The sequence below is a fragment of the Saccopteryx leptura genome, chromosome 6, assembly GCF_036850995.1.
Source record: "Saccopteryx leptura isolate mSacLep1 chromosome 6, mSacLep1_pri_phased_curated, whole genome shotgun sequence".
In the NCBI taxonomy this organism is placed as follows: Eukaryota; Metazoa; Chordata; class Mammalia; order Chiroptera; family Emballonuridae; genus Saccopteryx; species Saccopteryx leptura.
Window position 1 is genome coordinate 93,444,713 of NC_089508.1, and position 24,178 is coordinate 93,468,890.

Genomic DNA, 24,178 nt, shown 5'->3' on the forward strand with positions numbered 1-24,178 from the left:
TCAGTAATCCAACAACAAGAAGAAATAAAAGACATCCAAATTGGAAATGAAGAAGTAAAACAGTCATTATTTGCTGACAACATGATACTATAGATGAAAACCCTAGAGTCTCAACCAAAAAATCTACTAGATGTGATCATTGAATTTGTCAAAATGGTAGGATATAAAATTAATATTCAGAAATCAGTGGCATTTTTATACACCAAAAACAAACTGTCAAAAGGAGAAATTAAGGAAACAATCCTCTTTACTATTGCAACAACAAAAAAATAAGTACCTAGGATTAAATTTAAACAGAGATGTTGAAGACTTGGACTCAAAAAATTATAAGACATTGAAAAAAGAAATCAAGGAAGATGCAAACAAGTGGAATCATATACCATGGTCATGGATAAAAAGAATCAACATCATTATAATGTCCATACTGCCCAAAGCAACCTATAGATTCAATGCAATTTCTATTAAAATACCAATAGCATACTTCACAGATCTAAAATTAATATTCCAAAAACTTATATGAAACCAAAAAAGAAGCCGAATAGCCTCAGCAATCTTGAAAATGAAGAACAAAGTGGGCGGTATCACACTTACTGATATCAAGTTATACTACAAGGCCATTGTAACCAAAGCTGCCTGGTACTGGCATAAGAACAGACATACAGATCAGTGGAACAGAACAGAGATCTCAGAAATAAACTCACAAGCCTGACCAGGCGGTGGCGGAGTGGATGGAGTGTCAGACTGGGATGCGGAAGGACCCAGGTTCGAGACTCCGAGGTCTCCAGCTTGAGCACAGGCTCATCTGGTTTGAGCAAAGCTCACCAGCTTGGACCTAAGGTCGCTGGCTTGAGCAAGGGTTTACTCCGGTGTTTCCCAACGTGGGGCCCACACCCCACAGGGGGGCAATTCAATAGTTAAGGGGGGCAATTTGAAAATGGACTCGACACGACTTTAACTCTTTCGCCCCGGGCCATTTAAATGCAATACTAGATATCGGTGCCAAATTTAACAAAAAATGCAATTCTTAAATAATTGTGGTAAATAATTATTAAGTATAATTTCGTTTGACGAGACCAAAATATCAACTGGGTGATTGGCGTCGTCAAGTAAATTTCGTCCTGGGTTCACCGCGGAGCGTGCCGTCTGCCGCGGGGAACCCCGGACGTTTTAAAAACTCGCTAAACAGGCCCTGGCCGGTTGGCTCAGCGGTAGAGCGTCGGCCTGGCGTGCGGGGGACCCGGGCTCGATTCCTGGCCAGGGCACATAGGAGAAGCGCCCATTTGCTTCTCCACCCCCCTCCCCTCCTTCCTCTCTGTCTCTCTCTTCCCCTCCCACAGCCAAGGCTCCATTGGAGCAAAGATGGCCCAGGCGCTGGGGATGGCTCCTTGGCCTCTGCCCCAGGCACTAGAGTGGCTCTGGTCACGGCAGAGCGACGCCCTGGAGGGGCAGAGCATCGCCCCCTGGTGGGCAGAGCGTGGCCCCTGGTGGGTGTGCCGAGTGGATCCCGGTCGGGCGCATGCGGGAGTCTGTCTGACTGTCTCTCCCCGTTTCCAGCTTCAGAAAAATAAAAATAAATAAAAATAAAAATAAAAACTCGCTAAACAACGGAGTTATTCTCACCTAATTGGCCCATCGCAACTTGTGTAGTGTTTCACATCATTCAGTTGGTGATAATTTGAAATAAGTGTCACCATGTAGCCCCATGTTCATTGCAGCACTGTTCACAGTGGCCAAGACATGGAAACAACCAAAAAGCCCTTCAATAGAAGACTGGATAAAGAAGATGTGGCACATATACACTATGGAATACTACTCAGCCATAAGAAATGATGACATCAGATCATTTACAGCAAAATGGTGGGATCTTGATAACATTATACGGAGTGAAATAAGTAAATCAGAAAAAAACAAGAACTACATGATTCCATACATTGGTGGAACATAAAAACGAGACTAAGAGACATGGACAAGAGTGTGGTGGTTACCAGGGGTGGGGGGAGGGAGGACATGGGAGGGAGGGAGAGAGTTAGGGGGAGGGGGAGGGGCACAGAGAACTAGATAGAGGGTGGCGGAGGACAATCTGACTTTGGGCGAGGGGTATGCAACATAATTTAATGACAAAATAACCTAGACATGTTTTCTTTGAATATATGTACCCTGATTTATTAATGTCATCCCATTACCATTAATAAAAATTTATTAAAAAAAAAAAGTGTCAGTCAAAACTGTTGTAAAAGCTCATTGATTTAATAAATATACATATATATATTGTATAGATATAATTGGTAAGTAATTGATTTTATTTTTATCAATATTAAACTCTTTATTAAGTACTTCTTGCATCGGGGCTAGAAAGCACTAATATTTTATAAATATTATTGGGGCTATAATAGTGCATGCACAACAATTTTAATTTTAGAAGCATAACTTTCCAGAAAATTTTGTCAAGTGGAAAAAATATAGATACCTTTTGATGTGCGGTGGTAGTGTAGTAAATGTGTTATATACATTTAAATAAATATGAATTTTTAGTATACATTTACTCTATGTCACATTGAATATATTTTAACACATATTTTAATATTAGTTTTTAATTGATCTTATTTTTATTTCTTATAGCCCATAGTAAAATGAGTGGTGCAGGCAAGAAAAAACTCATCAATATTCGGAGGAATATTTAAAATTTGGGTTCATACCCGCTGTTCACGATGAGCGGATTCCTTTTTGTCTTTTATGCCAGCAATGCTTGACCAACAAATCAATGAAATGAGTTCGTCTTGAGGCACATTTGAAGGTGAAACATAGTGCTCATATTAATTCAGATTTGAGTTACTTTAAAACTTTAAAGAAAAATTTTGAAAAAAGAACAACATTAAAGCCTCTATTTACTGCTCATACTTCAACTAATATTCATGTTCTTGAGGCTAGTTATCAAATTTCTTTATTCATCGCTAAAATTGGAGAAAATCACACTATAGGAGAGAATTTAATAAAACCGTCAATATCAGCATTTCTTAAAACGGTTCTTGAAAAAGATGACAAAGATGGGAAAGCTATGCCACGCAGTAACAATTCTGTTAGCAGAAGAATAGACGAAATGAGTGAGGATATTGAAAAACAACTTATTGAAAAGCTGAAAACAAGAAAATTGTCCTTGCAAATGGATGAATCAACTTTGAGAGACAGTGAGGCAGTATTGATAACTTACGTAAGATATATTGATAAAGGACATTTTGCTGAAGAAAGCACCACTACCTCCAAAGATATATATAATAAGCTAAAAAACTACTTAGATGTCAATGATATACCAATGAAAGATATAACATCTTGTGCTGCAGATGGTGCTCCCAATATGATGGGCAAGAAAAATGGCTGCTTAAAATTGATGAAAGATGCGAATCCAGAAATGATTCTTGTGCATTGTGTTATTCATAGGGAAAACTTGGTAGCTAAAAACATCTCGCCTGTTCTGAATGAAGTATTACATACAGTAATAAAGTGTGTTAATGCTATTAAAGCTAGTGCCAAATGTGAGCGTCTTTTCAAGCTATTTTGTGAAGAACAAAATGAAGACCATGTGAGACTTTTACTTCATACTGAAGTAAGATGGCTATCTAAAGGAAACTGTTTGAAAAGATTTATGGAACTGTTTGATACTCTTAGTGATTTTTAAGCGACAAACCTGAAATGAAGTATCTGTTAACAATAGATGGTAAAGCATTTGTGAGTTATTTAGCCGATATCTTTGAAAAACTAAATATATTAAATAAGCAACTTCAAGGAACAAAGAAAACTCTTGTCGATGCAAAAGCAAAGATATTTGGTTTCATTACCAATATTGAGTTATGTCAGAAACATATTAACAACAAAAACTTGAAACAGTTTCATTGGCTCCAAAAATGTGAAGTAACTGATACCGCTTTACTTATTGTCAATCATTTGAATATTCTATCGGCTGATTTAAAAGAAAGATTTTCTGATTTAAAACAAATTGATTTCCCAACATGGATGATGCAGCCAATGTTAGTGGATTTGTCTGATATATCAAATATGCAGTATCAAGAAGAACTCGCAGAATTGCAAAATGATGAGTCAGTTAAAGCTTTATTTAATATCAAAGGAGCGATGGCATGGCTTTGTGAGGAAACAGAAATCAAATACCCAAATTCAACCAAATGTGCAAGAAAACTATTGCTACTGTTTCCATCTTCATTTTTAGCTGAATGTGGATTTAGTGCTGTAAATGATTTACTGGTAAAAAAAAGAAATCGGCTGGATATAACACAACGTAGAGACTTGAGACTAAAGCTAACCAAATTGGAACCTAATATAAAATCTCTGTGCAGCAAGCATCAAGTGCAAGGATCACACTAAATTAAAATAATAAATTAATATAGAAAAATCTGTATTAAAATTATTTGGAATTTAAATTTCTGTTTTTCATTATATGTTTTGAAATTTTACTTACTGTGTTTTGTTAACAATTTCATAGTGATTTCTTCCTAGAACCTATCATTTATGTTTATTAAGTGAACAAATCAATTTTTAATGTTAAAAATTATGTATGTTACATAGGGGGGGACATAAAAATTTTAGAAAGGTTAAGGTGGGGCATGGCACAAAAAAAGTTTGGGAAACACTGGTTTACTCGGTCTGCTGAAGGCCCACGGTCAAGGTACATATGAGAAAGCAATCAATGAACAACTAAGATGTCTCAACAAAAAACTGATGATTGATGCTTCTCATTTCCCTCCCTTCCTGTCTGTCTGTCCCTATCTATCCCTCTCTCTGAGTCTCTCTCTGTCTCTGTAAAAAAAATAATAATAATAAAAAATAAACCCACAATTTTATTGTTAATTAATATTTGAGACAAGAAACAAAAGTATACAATAGAGTAAAGACAGTCTCTTTAATAAGTGGTGTTGGGAAACTTGGATAGGGACATGCAAAAAAATGAAACTAGACCACCAACTTATATTATTCACAAAAATAAACTCAAAATAGATAAAAGACTTAACTGTAAGTAACAAAATCAAAAAAAATCATAGAAGAAAATATAGGCAGTAGACTCTTAGACATCTCTCATAGCAATATTTTTGCCAATATGTCTCTTCAAGAAAATGAAATAAAGGACAAAATAGACAAATGGGATTATATCAAACTAAAAAACTCCTGCACAACAATAGACACCTAAATTTATGTAAAGAACTTCTAAAACTAAACACTAGAAAGGTAAACAATCCAATTTAAAAATGGGCAAAGGACCTGAATAGACACTTCTCCAAAGAGGACATACAGATAGGCATATAGAAAAATGCTCAACATTACTAATCATTAGAGAAATGCAAATTAAAACCACAATTAGATATCACCTCACACTTGCCAGAATGGCTTTTATTAACTAACCAACAAACAACAAGTGCTAGCAAAGGTATGCACTGCTGGTGGGAATGCAGACTCATGTAAACTCTGGAAAACAGTATGGTGTTTCCTCAAAAAATTAAAACTGAGCCCTGGCTGGTTGGCTCAGTGGTAGAGCATCGGCCTGGCATGCAAAAGTCCTGGGTTTGATTCCCGACCAGGGCACACAGGAGAAGCGCCCATCTGCTTCTCCACCCCTCCCCCTCTCCTTCCTCTCTGTCTCTCTCTTCCCTTCCCACAGCCGAGGCTCCGTTGGAGCAAAGTTGGCCCGGGCGCTGAGGATGGCTCTGTGGCCTCTGCCTCAGGGGCTAGAATGGCTCTGGTTGCAACAGAGCGACGCCCCAGATGGGCAGAGCATCGCCCCCTGGTGGGCGTGCTGGGTGGATCCTTGTCCGGCGCATGCAGGAGTCTGACTGCCTCCCCGTTTCCAACTTCAGAAAAATCCAAAAAAAAAAAAAAAATTAAAACTGGAACTGCCTTATGAGGCAGCTATCCCACTTCTAGAAATATATCCTAAGAATCCCAAAACATTAATTCAAAACAAGGTATGCACCACCGTGTTTACTGAAGCATTGTTTACAATAGCCAAAGTCTGGAAACAGCCCAAGTGTCTGTCAGAGGACAAGTGGATAAAATAGCTGTGGTACATTTACACAATTTACCATGAAAAAGAAGGAAATCTTACCTTTCGTGACAGCATGAAGACTATTATGCTAAGTGAAATAAACCAGGCAGAGAAAGACAAATACTATATGATCTCAATCTCACTTATATGTGGATTCTAATGAACACAATAATCTGAGGAACAAAAGCAAGAAACAGAAGCAAGGTCACAGGGCATAGATCCAGTTGTCAGAGGGAAGGAAGAAGAGGGAAGAGGATCAGAAAAGGTAAAGGGGTTAGCCAAATTCTATATATACCATACATGGCACATGGCTATAGATAACAGGGTAGCAACTTCTAGAGGGAAAACAGGGAGATGAAAGTGGTGGGGGACTAAATCTTTTATTTCACTGGTCCAAGGAGATACATTGGAAAAACTATTGCTATGAGAGATGTTTAAAAGTTTACTGCCTATGAAACAAAAGTAAAAATATAAGGGGTTAATTGTATATTAGGGTTAACTACTATATACTGTACTCATAGCTTAGAAAATAAGCCATAAATAAGGAATTTAACTTTACTTCATGTTCTTTCTTCATGTCTTTCCAAGTATAAGGAGTTAAAAGGTTTAGTAATAATAATTCCTAGCAAGAATATATAGCCTGTCTCACGAACAATATAATCTTTACTTTATGTTCTTCCAAAGAACACAGGGAATTGTTTTTCAGGTGGGTTCCCAAAAACTTAAAACTCCAGTATCCTGGAGACAAAGTTAAAGAACACCTATAAGGCCATTGCTTATGTCAAGCAAGCAATCTGGCGGACATTACTGCATGCCAGATCCTGACCACCTGCATTCTACTACGAGATTAACTTCATGCTCAATAATCAATTACTAGGCCTGACCTGTGGTGGCACAGTGGATTGAGTGTCGACCTGGAAATGCTGAAGTTGCCGGTTCAAAACCCTGGGCTTGCCTGGTCAAAGCACATATGGGAGTTGATGCTTCCTGCTCCTCCCCCCCCCTTCTCTCTCTGTCTCTTCTCTCTCTCTCTCCTTTCTAAAAATGAATAAATAAAATAAAAACTTAAAAAAAAATTTTTAAATAATAATAATTAATTACTAACCTTCCAAAAATATATAGTATACTGGTCAGTCAGCTGAGACTGTCAAGGCAATTTTTAGGACCTGAGTCCTCTGCTTTTCAAGTTGCTGGCAATCCAAATTAAAGACCCTCTTACACCTACTCAGTCCCTGTCTCTCATGAATTGGCTAATAGAGTGATGAGCAACATGAACCTGGCTTGTTCTGCTAACAGAAAAGAGACTGCATGAGGCGGTAGGGTGGGAGGGCATGATGTAGTGGATAGAAGGTGTTATTTTGAATGGGACACTTGAAATTATGTCAACATAATAAATTAAAAATAAAAGTAAAAGAAAAATTTCAAAAATAAACAAATCCTTTCAAAATGTAAAGAAAAGAAAAATTATCATAAAAATACTAACCTATAAAATTTAGACTAATTAAGACTCTTCAATATTCTTAAAGTTACATAGAAAGCTTTGCACAAATAGAATAATAAATAATAACTATATTTTTCTGTATACATATATTTTTATTAAAGTAAATGTTCTGAAAATTCTGTAAGAGATTTTGACATGCTTTTTTTTTTGTAAATCTGATTGCTATCCAAATCTATAACCATATTTTAAGTTTTTCTTTTGTTATTTAGAGACAGCCATTGTTTTAGTCTAATGTATTTGCAAATATATTATATCTTCAGGAAGATCCATAGAAAGAACTTGGACTCATTCTAAATAGGTTTCTAAAAATAAATGTTTAAATCATATCTTTGACCCAGATAAAAATTTATAAAACTCAAAGAAATAACTAAATTCATAGAAATACTAGCAAATAATAAAAATAAATACTAATTATAGAGCTAAATAAATTACTTTTCTGACTTTGTTCAGAACATTGTTAATAGATAAATCTTTTTTTCTAGATATAAGAAAAATTGTTTGTTTTTTAAGCAAGTTAGTAAAGTATACCTTTATAAGCAATATCAAGGCATTTATATTTTTCTCCCTGCACAATTCCTCCAGAATCCGGCAACTCTGAAAAATGAGTATTATTATTACTATGGCAATATGTGTGTTTGCATAAGTCCAATAAGAATCTGATTTCTCTATAAGGCACAGAACCGATTTCCATTTGTGGTTTTATTAACCTAGACTTTGACTAGAATCTCCAGTCTGAAAAACACGTGTTTAAACTTTGGAGGTACCAGAAAGCTTTAAGGAATTGATATTGACTTTGAGAGCTGATAAAAGCCCTTGAAGAAATGGCCTAGCACCTTGATTATTCAACGTTTATAGTTGTGCCTCCAGATGAGGAACAAAGGTTGCTTTCCTGGAAAATGGCAAAGAATAAACCTCAGAATATTTTGGGGGACCTCAACAACTCGATAATTCACCCAAACCTATAGGTACTGCAGGCAAAACTTTATAGCAACTGTGCGGCTTACCTCTCCACCTGAGAGGCTAATTAAGATTCAATCTGAAGATTCCTTCTAAAATTCCAGCAAATCAGATTTTTAAAAAACTATATAATCAATTGCTATTCTTGTGTTATGCAAATAACCAGGCCAAATTAATATAGTAAATAGGTTGATCTTAATAAAAATAAGGGTAATTTTAGGAAGAAAAACTATGTTTTGATAAAATCTATAACACATGGTTTTGAATATTACAAACTAGACTGGTTACTGAATTTTCCTAATTTTCTTGAATGTTTTGGCTTCAGGCCTCTGAACTAATGCTTTGTGGATTTTTTGTTTTCATCTTTTGATTTAGAATTATTGAGAACTAAAATTTTTTCCTCCATTAGACCATTCAAATTATGTTTGTCATTTTGTCTTTTGCCCCAGTAATACTAACATTGGTAATACATTTTGTCTCTATGTTAGGCAAACCAATGTGTTTCAAGTGTGGAACAAGTGTTTTTAGTTTGTTCGCTTGTATTTTGCATTGGTGCAGAGCGGCACCATGTCTGTGTGGCCTGTGAAAGGTTGTGGGTGCTTGCCCTCAGGGTGGCAGATTGCAAATTGCAGATTGCCTTCCTGCTTGGGAGGGGCCGTTGTTTGCTATTGTTTGCTGGAGAAGGAGTTTTTTCCCCAGCCTGTTTTGCTGGAGAGTACAGAGGGAAAGAGAATGTATGTGCTGAGGGGCTCAGGAGCCCTGAAAGAAATGCAGTCTGAGGAGCCACTGAGCCATTTCACCCCCAGGTGTTGTAAAGTACCAAAGGCTACAGAATTAATATTAATATTTTAGGAGGCTTGGAGAACATTTTATTAATTTGGGTTAAGGTGTGCAAAGAAATTGTGAGACATAGTCTCTGTACTGTGTGATTGGCATAACCAGGATGGCTCTTGCCATTGTATTGTAAATGAAAAGGGAAGGAAAGCATGAATTCCCTGACATTCCACCACACCTGTGGGGAAAGGAGTGAATGGCTAGCCTGGGGCAGGAAGGGAAAAGCCAAAATAAACCTTTTCTTCTAACTATGAGCCATTTGCGGGCATTTGTCCCCACGGAAACTACCTCTCTTATGTAAATGCATGTGGTTAATACCTCTGACTCTGGACAGAGAGATGGCGGATGAACACTAGAAAATATAGGAAGGCCTTTTAATATGTAAAGAGATATCTTTCTACCATTGTGTTGACTTGTAAATTTTGTTTTCTCCAAAATGATGTATGGTTTGCAAATTGAACGTGGTCCTATCATGTTAAAGGACATGTGACTATAACCAATAGCGGTAAGGGGCTTCTAATTGCAATTTTTGCTTCTGTACTTCCCACTTACAAAACTATAAAAACTAAGTAGAACAAAGGGCCGGTGCGCTCTCCGTCAGATTTCTGTCGGAGTTCCCGCTGCTTGGCCAAGCTAGACAATAAAGCTTTAATGTGTAAACGATGGACCTTGTTCCTGTCTTCCATATTTCGGGTCCCTCCGATTTTGGATTAACAAGTCTTCCCTGCCTGTTTGCTCTTCTGCTGTTATGAGACTCTAATACACAAAATGGCTCACCATTTTCTGGCTCCACAGTTCCTTGACTGTCGACCCTAATGCAATGAGAACCTGCATGGCCACAACAACGGTGGCCACTGGCCTTACACTCCACCAGGTTACAAACTTATTTGTACTTGGAGAGTACTGCCTCTAAACATCATCATCACCGGCCCTGGCCGGTTGGCTCAGTGGTAGAGCATCGGCCTGGCGTGCGGGGGACCCAGGTTTGATTCTCGGCCAGGGCACATAGGAGAAGCGCCCATTTGCTTCTCCATCCCCCCCCCCCATCCTTCCTCTCTGTCTCTCTCTTCCCCTCCCACAGCCAAGGCTCCATTGGAGCAAAGATGGCCCGGGTGCTGGGGATGGCTCCTTGGCCTCTGCCCCAGGCGCTAGAGTGGCTCTGGTCTCAGCAGAGTGACGCCTGGGAGGGGCAGAGCGTCGCCCCTGGTGGGCGTGCCGGGTGGATCCCGGTCGGGCGCATGCGGGAGTCTGTCTGACTGTCTCTCCCCGTTTCCAGCTTCAGAAAAAATAATAATAAAAAATAAATAAAAATAAAAGATTCTTTAAACATCATCATCACCTCCTCCCAAGCCCAGGCCTCATCATCCCTCTGACAAAGAGCAAGAACCTCTTGGTACTGATAGAAAAATATTGCTCCTCTTCAGCAGGAAGTAACTACAGAAGAGACCCTGTGCCTTTTTTTCCCTAAATGAATTCAGGGACATGATCCTTGAGGGGGAATGTAATAGGCAGTTAGACAGACATGAGCAGAGCAAGGACTATAAGCCAGGTACAGGAGGTCACCAAGGCAGAAAGCCCCAGGTGCCTAGCAACAGGCAAAACTGGGAAGACAAGGATATTGCCCCAACCTTGACTTTTTCTGTGTGGGGATATTGCTAGCCATGCAAAGTTAAACTCCCTTAGCAGGAGAATGAAGAAGGGGACCAGAGAATAGCCCCAGTAGGAGAATATGTAACTTTTGTCAACTGGGCTAAAAAACTGTTTTATGCTTTCTGGAGATATAGCAATGAATTGCAACACCACCACTAATGTATCTTATGCCATTGGTCACATTAAATTACCAAAAACTAGATAGTTTCTAATATATAGAAAGAGGGTTTGTTCCTATGACCCTGCAAACAGTTCTGAAGGACCATGCTGTCTAAGAATCCTGAGTTTATCTCAGAAGTCCCCCACCACCCAGACTCTATCGGAACTCTCCCTTGCACTGGACTGCAGCAGTGATTTACACTTTCTAGCCCTGTCAAATATATTTTTAATTACATTTGTAGTGCCAGTCATGGTAACCTCCTGGATGCCTGGAATTACTGGTCTTAGAGAGAAATTTGTTGTTTTCATTTATTTTATCTTTTTCAGTATCATAGCTCATTATTACATACAGTATGCCTTTTACGTGGATCAACCATAAAGTATATAATACTTTACAAGTACACCTACAAGACTAAGATATATGCTCAACAGCAAATGATTACTTCCATATAAAACTAATTTTATAGAACTGAGTCAAAACTTACAGTGGGGTACGACAGGAGAACTCATGCATTTAAATTTTTAGCTCTAGTTGTAGTCAATAGGCTGTGTTTAACACTTTAAGTTTTGAGTCTTAACTGATGGGTTTAGGAATTCATGCATATAAATATACTGCTCACAAAACTTAGGGGATATTTTATAGCTTCATATTTATTTTTAAATATTCCCTAATTTTTATGAGCAGAATAGTTGCTTCAGGAGGCCTGCAAGCAATTAATCATTTGTTTGTCAGGAGAGCTGTAGTCAATCAAAGTGGTGTCTGAAATGCCCAACCCAACCATCCCTTCTGGAGGCCTAGGAGCAACAAACCTTTCCCCAGGGTTTCAAACCCCTTACCCACCTCCCCTTACTTCTCCTTATAGAAAGAATGATTTGAGACAATATGTCAAGATGGTGTTTGATGGGAAAAAAACACCTGCCATCTCAGATCATTGGCCACCTGAACAAAGTACCCATAAAGAGTCAATCCCTGTCTCTATGTATAGCATTTTTAATGACAGGTAACACTAGCCAAATATTCCCGTTTCAGAAGAACCAGCAAGTGAGGGTGATGTGGGTGACAGAAAGGAAGGAAGCCTTACAGAATAAGCCACTGCTTTGGGCTATTGGTAGTTTTGCCAGACAAAACTCCAGGTTAAACTTTGATCTTAGGCCTGACCAGGCGGTGGCACCAAGGATAAAGCACGACTGGGACACAGAGGGACCCGGGTTCGAGACCCCGAGGTCACCAGCTTGAGCACAGGCTCATCTGGTTTGAGCAAGGCTCACCAGCTTGAGCCCAAGGTCGCTGGCTTAAGCAAGGGGTCACTCAGTCTGCTGTAGGCCCCTGGTCAAGGCACATATGAGAAATCAATCAATGAACAACTAAGGAGCCGCAACAAAGAATTGATGCTTCTCATCTCTCTCCCTTCCTGTCTATCTGTCCCTGTCTGTCCCTCTCTCTGACTCAGTCTCTGCAAATAAAAATAAAATAAAATAAAAAAACCTTTGATCTTAGATAAAAACAAATAACAATTTATTATGTATATGTCCCAATATTACAAGGAACAATAAAGAAAAAAGATAGTGTAATTTATCTGAAATTCAAATTTACTGTGTATTTTGTAATATTTGTTTGCTAAATCTAATTTGGACTCAGTCCCCCACCCCAAGAACCTCCACAAAATATGCCTCAGAGATGGAACATTCCCCAGGGTTGTTCCCAATGATCCATGAAGAACATGGGGTTATTTACCCACTGATTCTCATTCTTCATTGGTTGAAGACTTTCTGGCATTTCTGGACTCCCCTGCTCCCCAGCTGAATGTCCCCCAACCAGCGAAAGCCTTTGGGCATGTTCACAGGAGCTTGTCTTAAGCTGCTGTGAGTGGGATTGGTGAGTGCTGTGGGACAAGGAAGGGGTGGTAGAATGGCAGTGTCTGCTACAGTCGTCCACATTATATATTGAGGCCGGCATGCACCAAGACCTCTCATCCTCATGTTGTCCATACTTTCCTTTGATCCTGACAGCAAACTGACCCAAGGAAGTATTAGTTCAAATACTGTGCTAAAAACAAAGGAAATACATAATACTGAACCAGAATATCTATGTGGCACACACATTCCATTGATTTCTCGAGGAAGTGGTCCCCATGTAGCCCTAAAAGAGAAGTGGACATCTGTCCCTTTCATTAGATATCATTCACTGCAGTAATCTCAGACTACAGCCAGACCATGCATTAACCAACCAGCTCATCTTAAGTGAAGTGCCCCAATCACATTGAGCTTCAGCAAATAGAAGAAGGCCATGAGAGGAGAGGCAATAAGAACTGACCATTTGTCCTGCTGAATTGGGAGTGACTACTATTGTACAGCAAGAACCTCTGGTCACAAGGCTGAAGGAATTATCAGAAGTTGCTTGGCTTACTATACAGTACTAATAAATCTTCTAAAAATGAGAGCTGTCCACAGCCACCACTCTGACCACTATCACAAGAGGACAGGGGGGCACTGCAGCAATGTTCTATCAGTCAGGGCTCTTTTGGTAAAGGAGAAGCACTCTGTACTCCAAGAAGAAAGGAAATTAGCAGCTTGCACAATGATTGGAAAGGTTGGGAAGCAATATGGAAACTGCTGCTAGTTCATGAAATCAGACCTTTTGTTGGCACTCTCTAACTCACAGCCACAGAAGAAAGTGGTCCTGAGAAATGGAGCTCCAGACCCCCAACAGTGCGGAGGACAATGGACGAAGAGGCAGATACTAATGAATTGACACAGACAATCCTGTACAAACAAAGAAAGGAAAATACCCATATCAAGAGTGAGAGGCACAAGGAAGTCATTTATGACCATGACTTTTCATACGCTAGTGAAGAACCTCATGGATGCCATGAGCAGAACCGTTAAGGCAAATCCAGCCCAGGCAGATGCGATGACATAATAATTCAGCCATCTTCTTTTCCCTCTCAAATGTCAAACTACTGAGAAGTCTCAGTGATGGATGAGACACACACGTAGTTCCATGATTCCTGTGCGGCACTAGCTGTCTTTCCCTCAGCCTGCTCGTGCCCTCCAGTATAACATGGCTCCTCAAAGCTCAGGCCAAATGAGCAAGGGCCAGAAAGACAAATGAGTGTCCTTCTCTCTTGCTTAACTCATCCCGGGGGCACTACTTTGTCAGGCCCAGAGCCTCTGTAAATATTTGACACGAATACCCAAGGCCATGTGCTTTCAGTGTCACCACAGGGCTATGACCTGAACGTATGGCCCCATAAGACAGCCACATCATTGTGCCAAAAAATAACAATTCACATTTAAATCGTAAGTATACACAATAGCAGAAGGGTCATTTTGTTAAACAGCCTGATGTCTAACAGGAGAGGAGGTGGTACAATAAGTGCAGGAGAAAAAGTAGATTTAGGGCAGGAAGGTGAATTCAGCTGGACACACTCAGTTTGAACTCTCTGATGGCTAGCCATAGAGGCAGCCAATAGGGCCCTGGAGCCAGGATTCTGTGTGTTTTTGCTGAGAATAGGCAAAATCTGCAGCAGCAAGCTCCCTAGCCTTCCCAGATTGACTATCATTCCTGCAGGCTGTCCACACCCTGAGGATCATACTGCTAAAGACACCTCGCCAGGAGCCCTAGAATCGAGCCCTGTTTCCCCATACACTGCACTTTCTGCGCCAAAGTACTCAGTGTGATTATTTGGTCATCAGGGAGCAGTCACTTGATAAATATTTGTTGAATTAAATTGATAAAAAAAAGGCTAAAGTTGCTTAGATTTTTATACCTAAAGCTGTTTTCAAATAGATTTGAGGAGCAGCTACTCAGTGCAAGGCTGAGCTAAAAGTAAGAAAAGATCATTTATGCCTCTTTGTGCTGCCACCTCCAAATCCACCATCTAACTAGCCCTACTTCACCAGTTAACTGCTGTGATGCAAGAAGAAGAATCCAGGTGAGAGGAGGACATTCACATCAATTCTAGCACAGAAGGTTCTGGGTTAGAAGGAAGCAACTCAATCCTCTCCTCCCCAGGTCATGCTTCCAAATGGCCTGGTCATGCTTGCCCGAAACAAAACCTGGTTAGTTAACTTCACTCCTACTTCTCTTTTAATATAGGTAGAGACCTATACCAGTGCTGCTGGCCTCGGTGTAAAAGCATTAACCATCAAGTACCTGCTCCTTCAGAAGGTCTGAAAGTCACATGACAGACCTGAGCAGGATAGAACCTGAGGCTATAACTTTACCTTGTCATTATGTAGACTCCAACCCAATCCAACACCAGTTACAGTGCTGTGTCTTGGTGGGTTCTTTAGAAATCAGAACTCCAGGCAAAGCTTACATAATAACACTTTATTGGGGGGTGAGGAGGGACAAGGCAGCAAAAGTGAAGAGCAGAGGCAGAGAATGAGGGAGGGAGGGCAAGCAGATTCATAGGACCAGCTACAGAGCTGTCCACAGCCTCACAAGAAACACTGCCAGGTGAGCAGGAATGGGACCCAGGGCGAAAGTGAAGTGTTGGCTTTCCATGGGAGCACTGTAACAGAAGGGAAAACAGAGCTGGGACTGTATGTAGAGGATAGTAATATTATTTTAGATAGCTTCTATATTCTCTTTACAATTGGGAGCAAGATCACCAGCAAAACATAAAAAAGTGGGAGATGTTGGAAGTTTGAGGAAAGAGGAGATGTTATGAAATAACAGTGTATAAGAATATGAGCAAGTGAATGACTAGGGAGGTGAAGTGGCATTGAAGGACAGCACTGAAGACCTCCATGGTGAGTGGTCCCAAATCTAAAGGAAGACCCTTTACCATTGTTGTTCCACGAGAGAAAGTCACTCCCTCGTTTTACCATTGTTCTGCCATTATTTCTACTGCATCTTCTTGTCTAAAAATATCATTTGTGGATGTGCTATCGGGGAGTCAGTGGAGAGTTTTACTTATGCAGTGTTGGGATTTTTACAGAAAAGTGTAAGACAGGAACAAGGGAACAACTACACATACAGAAGAGTGGCTGCAGATGGAACGTGGATTCTAAGCCAGATAAGGTAAGAGGTGAGGGCGTGGACGGGTTGGGGTCATGAAAAATCAGCAGGTCAATGGATAGCAGGTTCCATTATGGTTTAAGAATGATTGAATCAGGTTATGGGATGGAGTGTGCTACAGGAGAAGTCGTATAAGAGTGGGATGCTTGTCATCAAGTTATGCAGGGAATGCTACTATTGGTAATGCAAGGTCTCAGGCTTGCATCTGGGTTGGGTGGGTCAGTAGAGCGAGAAGAAGGATCACTGGATTGAGGGGATCAGACCTAACAAGATCATCCCTGTAGATATTCAAATTCCTAATAATTAAAATTCAACACTATGTCATTTATTCTGCTTCTCACTTTTTCTAGCTTTGGACACCTGGAGCTCTATCAGTTTGGTTCTCTTGTCCTTTTGACATCCCTTCATCCTTTAAGAAAAACAACCAATTGTTTATTTTCTGAAACTACAGGTAGGTCCAGGCTCATCTAGTATTTTTCCTGTGCCAGCCCTAGAATCACTCATTCCCTCGAGGAGAATCTGGTCATTTAAAAATAGTGGATTTTTAACAAACTATAGAAGTGATCCCTGAAAGTATAGTCTTAATAGTGGATTTTTAAATATAAAATCAATGTGTACATTATGTAGAAATTTGGGGAAATGAATGAGTGAAAATTCAAGGGAAAAAAATTATAGTCCCAACACCAAAGGAAAACCATGAGAATTTGATAGGTAGTTGCAATAGGATGGGGATGAGGAGAAAATTCAATGAAGTTTTTTTGTGGAAGAATAAATGTGTGAAGAGAAGTATAAATGTGACTCTCAGAAGAGTACAGTGACATTCCTTGTTTGAGGGTGTGGAGGTCAGTCAGGCAAGTATTACACAGGTATCTACCAGAGGCCCAGCACCATGATGGTGTGCTTCACTATGATGGGGAGCCTGCCTGGGCAATAGGTTGTGGAAAGAACTAGAGCAGCTCTGTGTTTCTTGGTAACTGTAAAGGATGGTAGGACCTCTCCCGGAGACTTCAGTGGATCCTTTTCATGAAAAATGTGTGGAGACACAGATCTCAACCTGGGTCATGATATGACTGTCTTTTCAGGTTCTTCCCCAGCTTTGGGTATAGGAGGAAGGAGGCCAGACAGTGACTACCATGTTCAGAGCTGTGTCGTGGGCCTTTAGGGATCTTCACTGCCCCTCGGTCCTTCTCTCAGCAAGAATGATAAGCAAAAGAGCAGATAGGAGCTGTATCCTGGCTGGGAAGGTGGCTGTGATCACTGGGTGAGTGAATGGGAGTCCATGAGACCAAGAGCTGTTAGATTCCCCATCCCAGACCAGGGGATGTCCTTCTCACACATCCTTGCCTGACACCCCCACCTCATTACACAGCTCTGGTATTTACAATTAACTCTAAACCTCAGTGTGTCTTACTAAAACATTGAGTTTCTAAGTCCCAAGAAGGATATATTTGAAAATCAGCTGTTTCTGTATCAATTAGAGTGGTGTTTGATACTAGTCTTTGCTACTTACAGGATGGGTAACCCTAAGATATTTAACTTGTTATCATTATCAGGACAGCCCTCTCTCCCCATTTTTCAGGAGAATATCACCGAGGCCTTTAAGGTTGTGGTCCAGTAAGGAAAAACCAAAGATCTATGGTCTCTCAGAGTAAGAGTTTCCACAGACTGCAGAGTGCCCACTGTCAGTAGGGCCCTGGCAGGATGATGACTCATGAAAGCTAAGAGAGCTATTATAAATGAACCCCTACTCGTCACATCACTTTCTATGTCGCTCCATCTCCAGTCATCCTCTAATTGCCATAATGGATCACGGTCTGGAATGAGTCATTACTTTAGGCAAAAGAAAGGGAGAATTCTGGTATTGAGTGCTTCAGGGACTCTGTCTTTCTTTTGACCTTTCATGGTCAAATTTGGATGCCTTTATTTTAGAACTGTTAATATCCCAGACTTCCAGATCTCCATGATATTTAAATCTGTGTCTCCAACACCCAGCCTCCATAATGAAAAAGTAAGTCAAAATTCCAAGTTGCCCAGATACTTTGTACAAGAGAGAAAAACCTGCTTTCTCACCTTGATCACAGGAGCTCAACAAGCCCCAGCCAAGAGTGCCTCAGACCTCTTTAAAGTAAGGAGATGGAGGGGGCAGACCGTGTTCTCAGCATCAAAGATTTTACACTGCAGAGCAGAGGAAAGCTGCAAAGCTAGAGGAAGTTCAATTTACACCAGAGTCCTCTGGCCAAAACAAAGGGAGAAAACACTGGGCAGTGAAAGACTACAGCATCGGTGAGCGCTAGTGGTTTACATGTTCTGATAGAACATTACATTTTTTTTTAATAATTTTATTTTTTTAATGGGGTGACATCAATAAATCAGGATACATATATTCAAAGATAACATGTCCAGGTTATCTTGTCGTTCAATTATGTTGCATACCCATCACCCAAAGTCAGATTGTCCCTGTCACCTTCTATCTAGTTTTCTTTTTGCCCCTCTCCCTCCCCCTTTCCCTCTCCCTCTCGCCCTCCCCCCTGGAACCACCACACTCTTATCAATGTCTCTTAGTCTCATTTTTATGTCCCACCTACGTATGGAATAATGCAGTTCCTGGTTTTTTCTGATTTACTTATTTCATTTCGTATAATGTTATCAAGATCCCACCATTTTGCTGTAAATGATCCGATGTCATCATTTCTTATGGCTGAGTAGTATTCCATAGTGTATATGTGCCACATCTTCTATATCCAGTCATCTATTGACGGGCTTTTTGGTTGTTTCCATGTCCTGGCCACTGTGAACAATGCTGCAATAAACATGGGGCTGCACGTGTCTTTACGTATCAATGTTTCTGAGGTTTTGGGGTATATACCCAGTAGAGGGATTGCTGGGTCATAAGGTAGGAACATTACATTTTTAAAATTCCTTTTATTAAACTGATCTGGAAACACTCTCATCCATATGATTATAATACATATAGATGTGAGAATTAACAGCGTTAGTCTTGGTGAAGGCCTGACACATAGTAAGCATTCAATTGTTCTTATTTCCCACGCCCAGGATTTAGCGGCAGCTCTTAAACCACACTATGGAATTCAATTTAAGTCACAAAACAGGACTCTAGAGGTGGGTGGGAGGACTGAAGCCACCACTGCCACGTTTTCCCTCAGGATCGGCTTTGCCATCGCCCAACGTCTGGCCCAGGATGGGGCCCACGTGGTGGTCAGCAGCCGGAAGCAGCAGAACGTGGACCGCGCAGTGGCCGCGCTGCAGGGGGAGGGGCTGAGCGTGACGGGCACCGCGTGCCACGTGGGGAAGGCTGAGGACCGGGAGCGGCTGGTGGCCACGGTAAGGAAATGGGGATCAGGGCATGGAGGGGTAAATAAGAGTAGTAATAGTGGTTATTTTAAAAACATAACTTGATTGAGTAAACAAGCACAGAAATTAAGTGACTTTGGTCACTCCAGAGCCTACCATACACCTGAATAGGGACACAGATCTGGGCAGAGAGATGTTTTGAGTCTGATGAGGATAGACAGCTCTCTACCCTCACTGGTGTAGTCCCCTCCTGGATTTAACCAGGAATAGCCCCAGGGACAGCAAACAGGACGCATCTCCCACTGAAAACCTCTTTTGCTCCCTGACTCCTGGTCCTTATTGTTCCCTTCTCCCCACAGGCCCTAGAACACTGTGGGGGTGTTGACATCCTGGTGTCTGTGGCAGTGTTCCTTGGCAATGTTGGAAGTACCTTGGGGACCAGTGAGGAAGTCTGGGACAAGGTGAGGTCTAAGGTCACCAGGTAGGATAGGCTAATGTCATCCTCAACTTCCGTGTGACCCTCTCTCCGTCTCATCTCCCACACACCTTCCCCTCTCAGACTCACTGGCAAGAGCAAGGCCAGATGCCTGGACTCTTACTCTTAAATCCCCATCTGTGAGATGGAGGTGAGACAGTCTACACTGCAGTTTTGGTCCCCACTGTCCCTGAACTCCCAGTCTGCTGGGAGGGTCCAACACAGAACCAGGTAATCACAATAAATGTGGCACACAGAGAAGGGAATGACTCCCTTCCTTCCTAAGAATGTTTCATCCTCAAGGCGGGAACCCTGAAAGGATATTGTTTTCCAGCTGGTGCCCTTACAGACACGGGAGACATCCTGCAGACTCCAGTTCTTCTGCCTGCAAGGTCAGGCTCATCCCCACATTCCTGCATTTTCAAGATGCCTCCCTCCACTACCTCCCCTGAGTCTAAGAAAGCCAGCACTGTCCCTACATCCTGTTGGCAGAAGCCATCACACCCATGTTCTAATGCGGTACATGTGCGAATACACTGAGAACATGCGCTGGACTGAATGTCCCCCTCCCCGACTGTCCCCTCATTTGCTCTGTTTTCAGATCCTGAATGTCAACCTGAAGGCCCCTGCCCTGCTGCTGAACCAGCTGCTGCCTCACATGGAGAAGAGGGGGTGAGACAGAGAGGGGAAAGGGAAGGATACATTTGCTGTCAAATATGGAGCAGAGGAGGTAGATGTGAGTGGAAGCTGATGTTGAGTTAGCCCTCCAGGGAGGACAGCAGGATTAGCTGAGTCAGTAACACAGAGAAGTGAGAGTCTTTCAGACTCTGCATCAGCTAAACAAACAAAAGAATTCAATCCATCAGTGTAATTCTCTCATGCCTAGAATGCCCAGGCAATCTGACAAGGGCTCTACTATAAGCAGAACAAGGAATCTATAGACAGAAAGGTCCAAGTCCCTACAGCTCTCCTACAATCAGAGCAATGTAAGTGGTCTCACTAGAACTGTGAAAGTTTGACTTCATAGTTTTAAGTCTTGTCTCTTTACATTAATACGCAATGTCTAGAGTACCCAAAAATCAGGCAAGGACTCTAATGGAAGACAGAAATAAGATGCTAATGACAGGAAGGCCCTGAGTTCCCTACTGTCCTGGAATCAGGGAACTGAAAGTGGCCTCTCAGCTGCACGCAGCAGGTCAGGGCACAAGCGTCCAGGTTCAGGCACCCCGCAGCCTGCCATCAGCAACAGTGGTAGAGTTTCTCAACTCCATGCAGCTCTTATCTCCCAACGTTCTTTGTTTTTAGACAACCACATCCTCCGTTATCTTCCCCATAGTCCCTGCTTTGTGTGAGGTACATAGAACAACCTGGAGAACCATGAGTGAGTGCAGGGAGAGGTCACAGACCAGGCTGGACAGCAGGTATTGTCAAATAATGGACAGCCTTGAATACGATCAGAAGGAATTTTGTCATTATGCTGGAGACAAAGGTGAAAATCATACGATTGTTTGGTATAATTATTTTAGCACATTTTATCTTCTGTATCAAAGGAGAGCATGAAGGAAAACACTTGAGGGACAGAGAAAGCACTGAATTGACAGGCCTACACCGAACAGACACCAAGGGAAAGGGGATGAGTGTGTAGAGGGAAAGAGACAGGAGTGCAGATTTCCTAGAAGACCAAACAGGTCCCAGAAAGGAAACGTGAGTCTATAGTATCTGCCGTGAGAGGAAACTGCGGGTAGAGTGGTGAGGTCAGAACAGGGGTCCTTAGGCATGGTCAGTGAGGAAGCATTGAGCATCCTTGAGGGCCAGGGTTGAGAGGGGACATGGAGCTTCTGAGATTAAGAATATTACTCCTAAGCGTGCCTGTTGTGGAACACCCACAAACCAGCAGAGAGAGTAATAACAGGCGTCCCCAAACTACGGCCTGCGGGCCGCATGCGGCCCCATGAGGCCATTTATCCGGCCCCCACCGCACTTCTGAAAGGGGCACCTCTTTCACTGGTGGTCAGTGAGAGGAGCACTGTATGTGGCGGCCCTCCAACGGTCTGAGGGACAGTGACTGGCCCCCTGTGTAAAAAGTTTGGGGACCCCTGGTCTAGAACAAAGTCAAATGTTGGCTGTATTTCATGAAAGTGTTTGTACTAGTACCCCTTAATGTACGTTGAGCATGTAAGTGTGGCATGAGAACAGAACCCTGGTCCTGGCCCTCAGGATGCTCTAGGACAGAGGAAACTGGCTAGAGGAAAGAAGGAGAGGGCTCTAACTGGCTCTAAACCTCTGTCGCTCCCTTTCATGGTCCAGAGTCTCCAGTGCTTTTCATGCCCCAGCTGTGTATATTTGCCCAATTTATATGTGACTCCATCGTACTTATTTTCTCTTTCTCTTGCCAGGGGAATCTCTGTTGTTTTGGTTTCCTCACTTGTGGTATACACCCCACTACACGTAAGTATTCTCTTCTATGAAAAGAAAGAATAGAGGCCCATTTGCCATGAAAGTGGAGAGGCCCAGGAAGTTCCCAACACAGGCCCTTGCTGTTGGAGCACACCTACATGCACATTTGATCAAGAGGTGTCTCCGAACTTCCTTCTCAGAAAGGACATGCATGGCAGCCTTTTACCCTTTCCTTATGAGATCACCAGTGGTCTCGCTCATTGCTGCTGAAGAGATATTTTTATGCACAGGCCTAGGGATGCAATTGAAGCTCCCCTCCTCAGTTTCCGTTCATGCCACCTACTTTCCTTTGTGTTGTTCACAGCAAATAGGGGCCTACAATGTCAGTAAAACAGCCATTCTGGGACTCACCAAGACCCTGTCCAAGGAGCTGGCACCAAAGAACATCCGAGTGAACTGCCTAATGCCAGGAGTCATTGACACACCTTTCAGCCAAGTGGTGAGGATGAAGGACAGCTTCTGCTCCTGCCCCACTGAGCACCAGGGTACCTTCCCTTACCAGGTCATGCCTCACAGAGACTTGCACCTGTGGACTCTTGTGTTGATGCGCTGGTCCACTGCCTTTAGGATCAGCAACAGAATCAAGACTTCAGTCCTCTGCGAGGGGCAAGCCCAGAGTGTCCCCCGGCTGCCAAGGTGTCGATATGTGGAGTTCATGTGATTCCATCTGTACGAGCACCACTAACCATTTCACTTTTCCCTTTAGCTACTTCAGGATCCAGAATTTTTGGACAATTATTTGGCATTCAATAAAATCCAGAGGTAGGTTGTGAGTGAGGCAGTGTCCTTCCTAGATCTGGGATAATGCAACTGCAGACCTTCGTGATGAATAAAGACCATCACCACCCCTCTGCTGGCAATTACCCATTTCTCTTCCTTAGAGTTGAGGCTTGAAGAGTCCACATAATTCCACTTGCAGCCCTTCTCTCATGCCCATGGGGGTCTTCACTTCCCAGGAGCCCACAGGAGCCCAGGGCTCATGGGAGGCATCATCACTCTCAGCCCCACCTCTTCTCTCCATGCAGAATGGGAAGCCTGAGGACTGTTCCGGAGTGGTGTCCTTCCTCTGCTCTCCAGATGCCAGCTACATCAAAAGAGAGAGCATTGTGGTGGCCGGCTGCTCACCCCACCTCTGAGGACATGAGCGCAGATCTCAGGCTTGCCTCTCATTGTAGAAGCCCTCTGTGGCTCTGGAGCCACCATCTTGGGTCACCTATATAAATGATGAGCTTGTGCTTCAACTATACACTTTAAGTTCAACATAATGAGAGTGTGAAACAATAAAAAAACATCAGAAAAGAAAGTTTACAGCATAAAACTGTCATTAATGTTTTCACTTTTCTTCACCTCTTTTCTTCCTGGATAACTAGGAACCACCACTTGCTGACAACAGTGTGGTTATCAGGAGATCAGAGACCTCAGGAATGAAACCTTAGGTCATCCCATTTGAAGTTAGCAACCTAGACCAGAAGACATGCTGACCAATGGTGAAGGGAGTTTAGAAAGGGTGTAGACTGAGCTCTTTTGTAGCTGTGGGCAGTTCCCTGCACCCTGACAGTTTCTCAAGCACATGCACTTCCCCAGCACCATGGGAGATTGCTTGGTTTTCCACAGACACAACCCAGAATGCAAGGGAGTGAATAGGAGGAGAGGAGCCTTAACCAAGAGAGGATAGAAATGGAATCAATGTCCTGCCTTCCCACCTGGTATTTCAGTGTTAGGCAAGAATAGGACCCTGTGACTCACTCTGATAACCTGCAT

The 24,178-nt window shown here is 42.0% G+C and overlaps 1 protein-coding gene across 1 annotated transcript in view; it reads left to right on the forward strand.

The window, feature by feature from the left end:
* The window catches only part of LOC136377132 (dehydrogenase/reductase SDR family member 2, mitochondrial-like), a 35,231-nt gene extending 11,678 nt beyond the window's left edge, over window positions 1-23,553 (forward strand). The window contains exons 2-10 of the mRNA XM_066343655.1: window positions 15,247-15,318; window positions 16,094-16,176; window positions 18,103-18,181; window positions 19,228-19,515; window positions 19,845-19,946; window positions 20,562-20,632; window positions 22,357-22,408; window positions 22,722-22,919; window positions 23,443-23,553. Coding sequence (XP_066199752.1) covers window positions 15,247-15,318; window positions 16,094-16,176; window positions 18,103-18,181; window positions 19,228-19,515; window positions 19,845-19,946; window positions 20,562-20,632; window positions 22,357-22,408; window positions 22,722-22,919; window positions 23,443-23,553 — 1,056 coding nt within the window. The remainder of the gene's footprint in view (window positions 1-15,246; window positions 15,319-16,093; window positions 16,177-18,102; window positions 18,182-19,227; window positions 19,516-19,844; window positions 19,947-20,561; window positions 20,633-22,356; window positions 22,409-22,721; window positions 22,920-23,442) is intronic.
* Window positions 23,554-24,178: the final 625 nt, after the last annotated feature.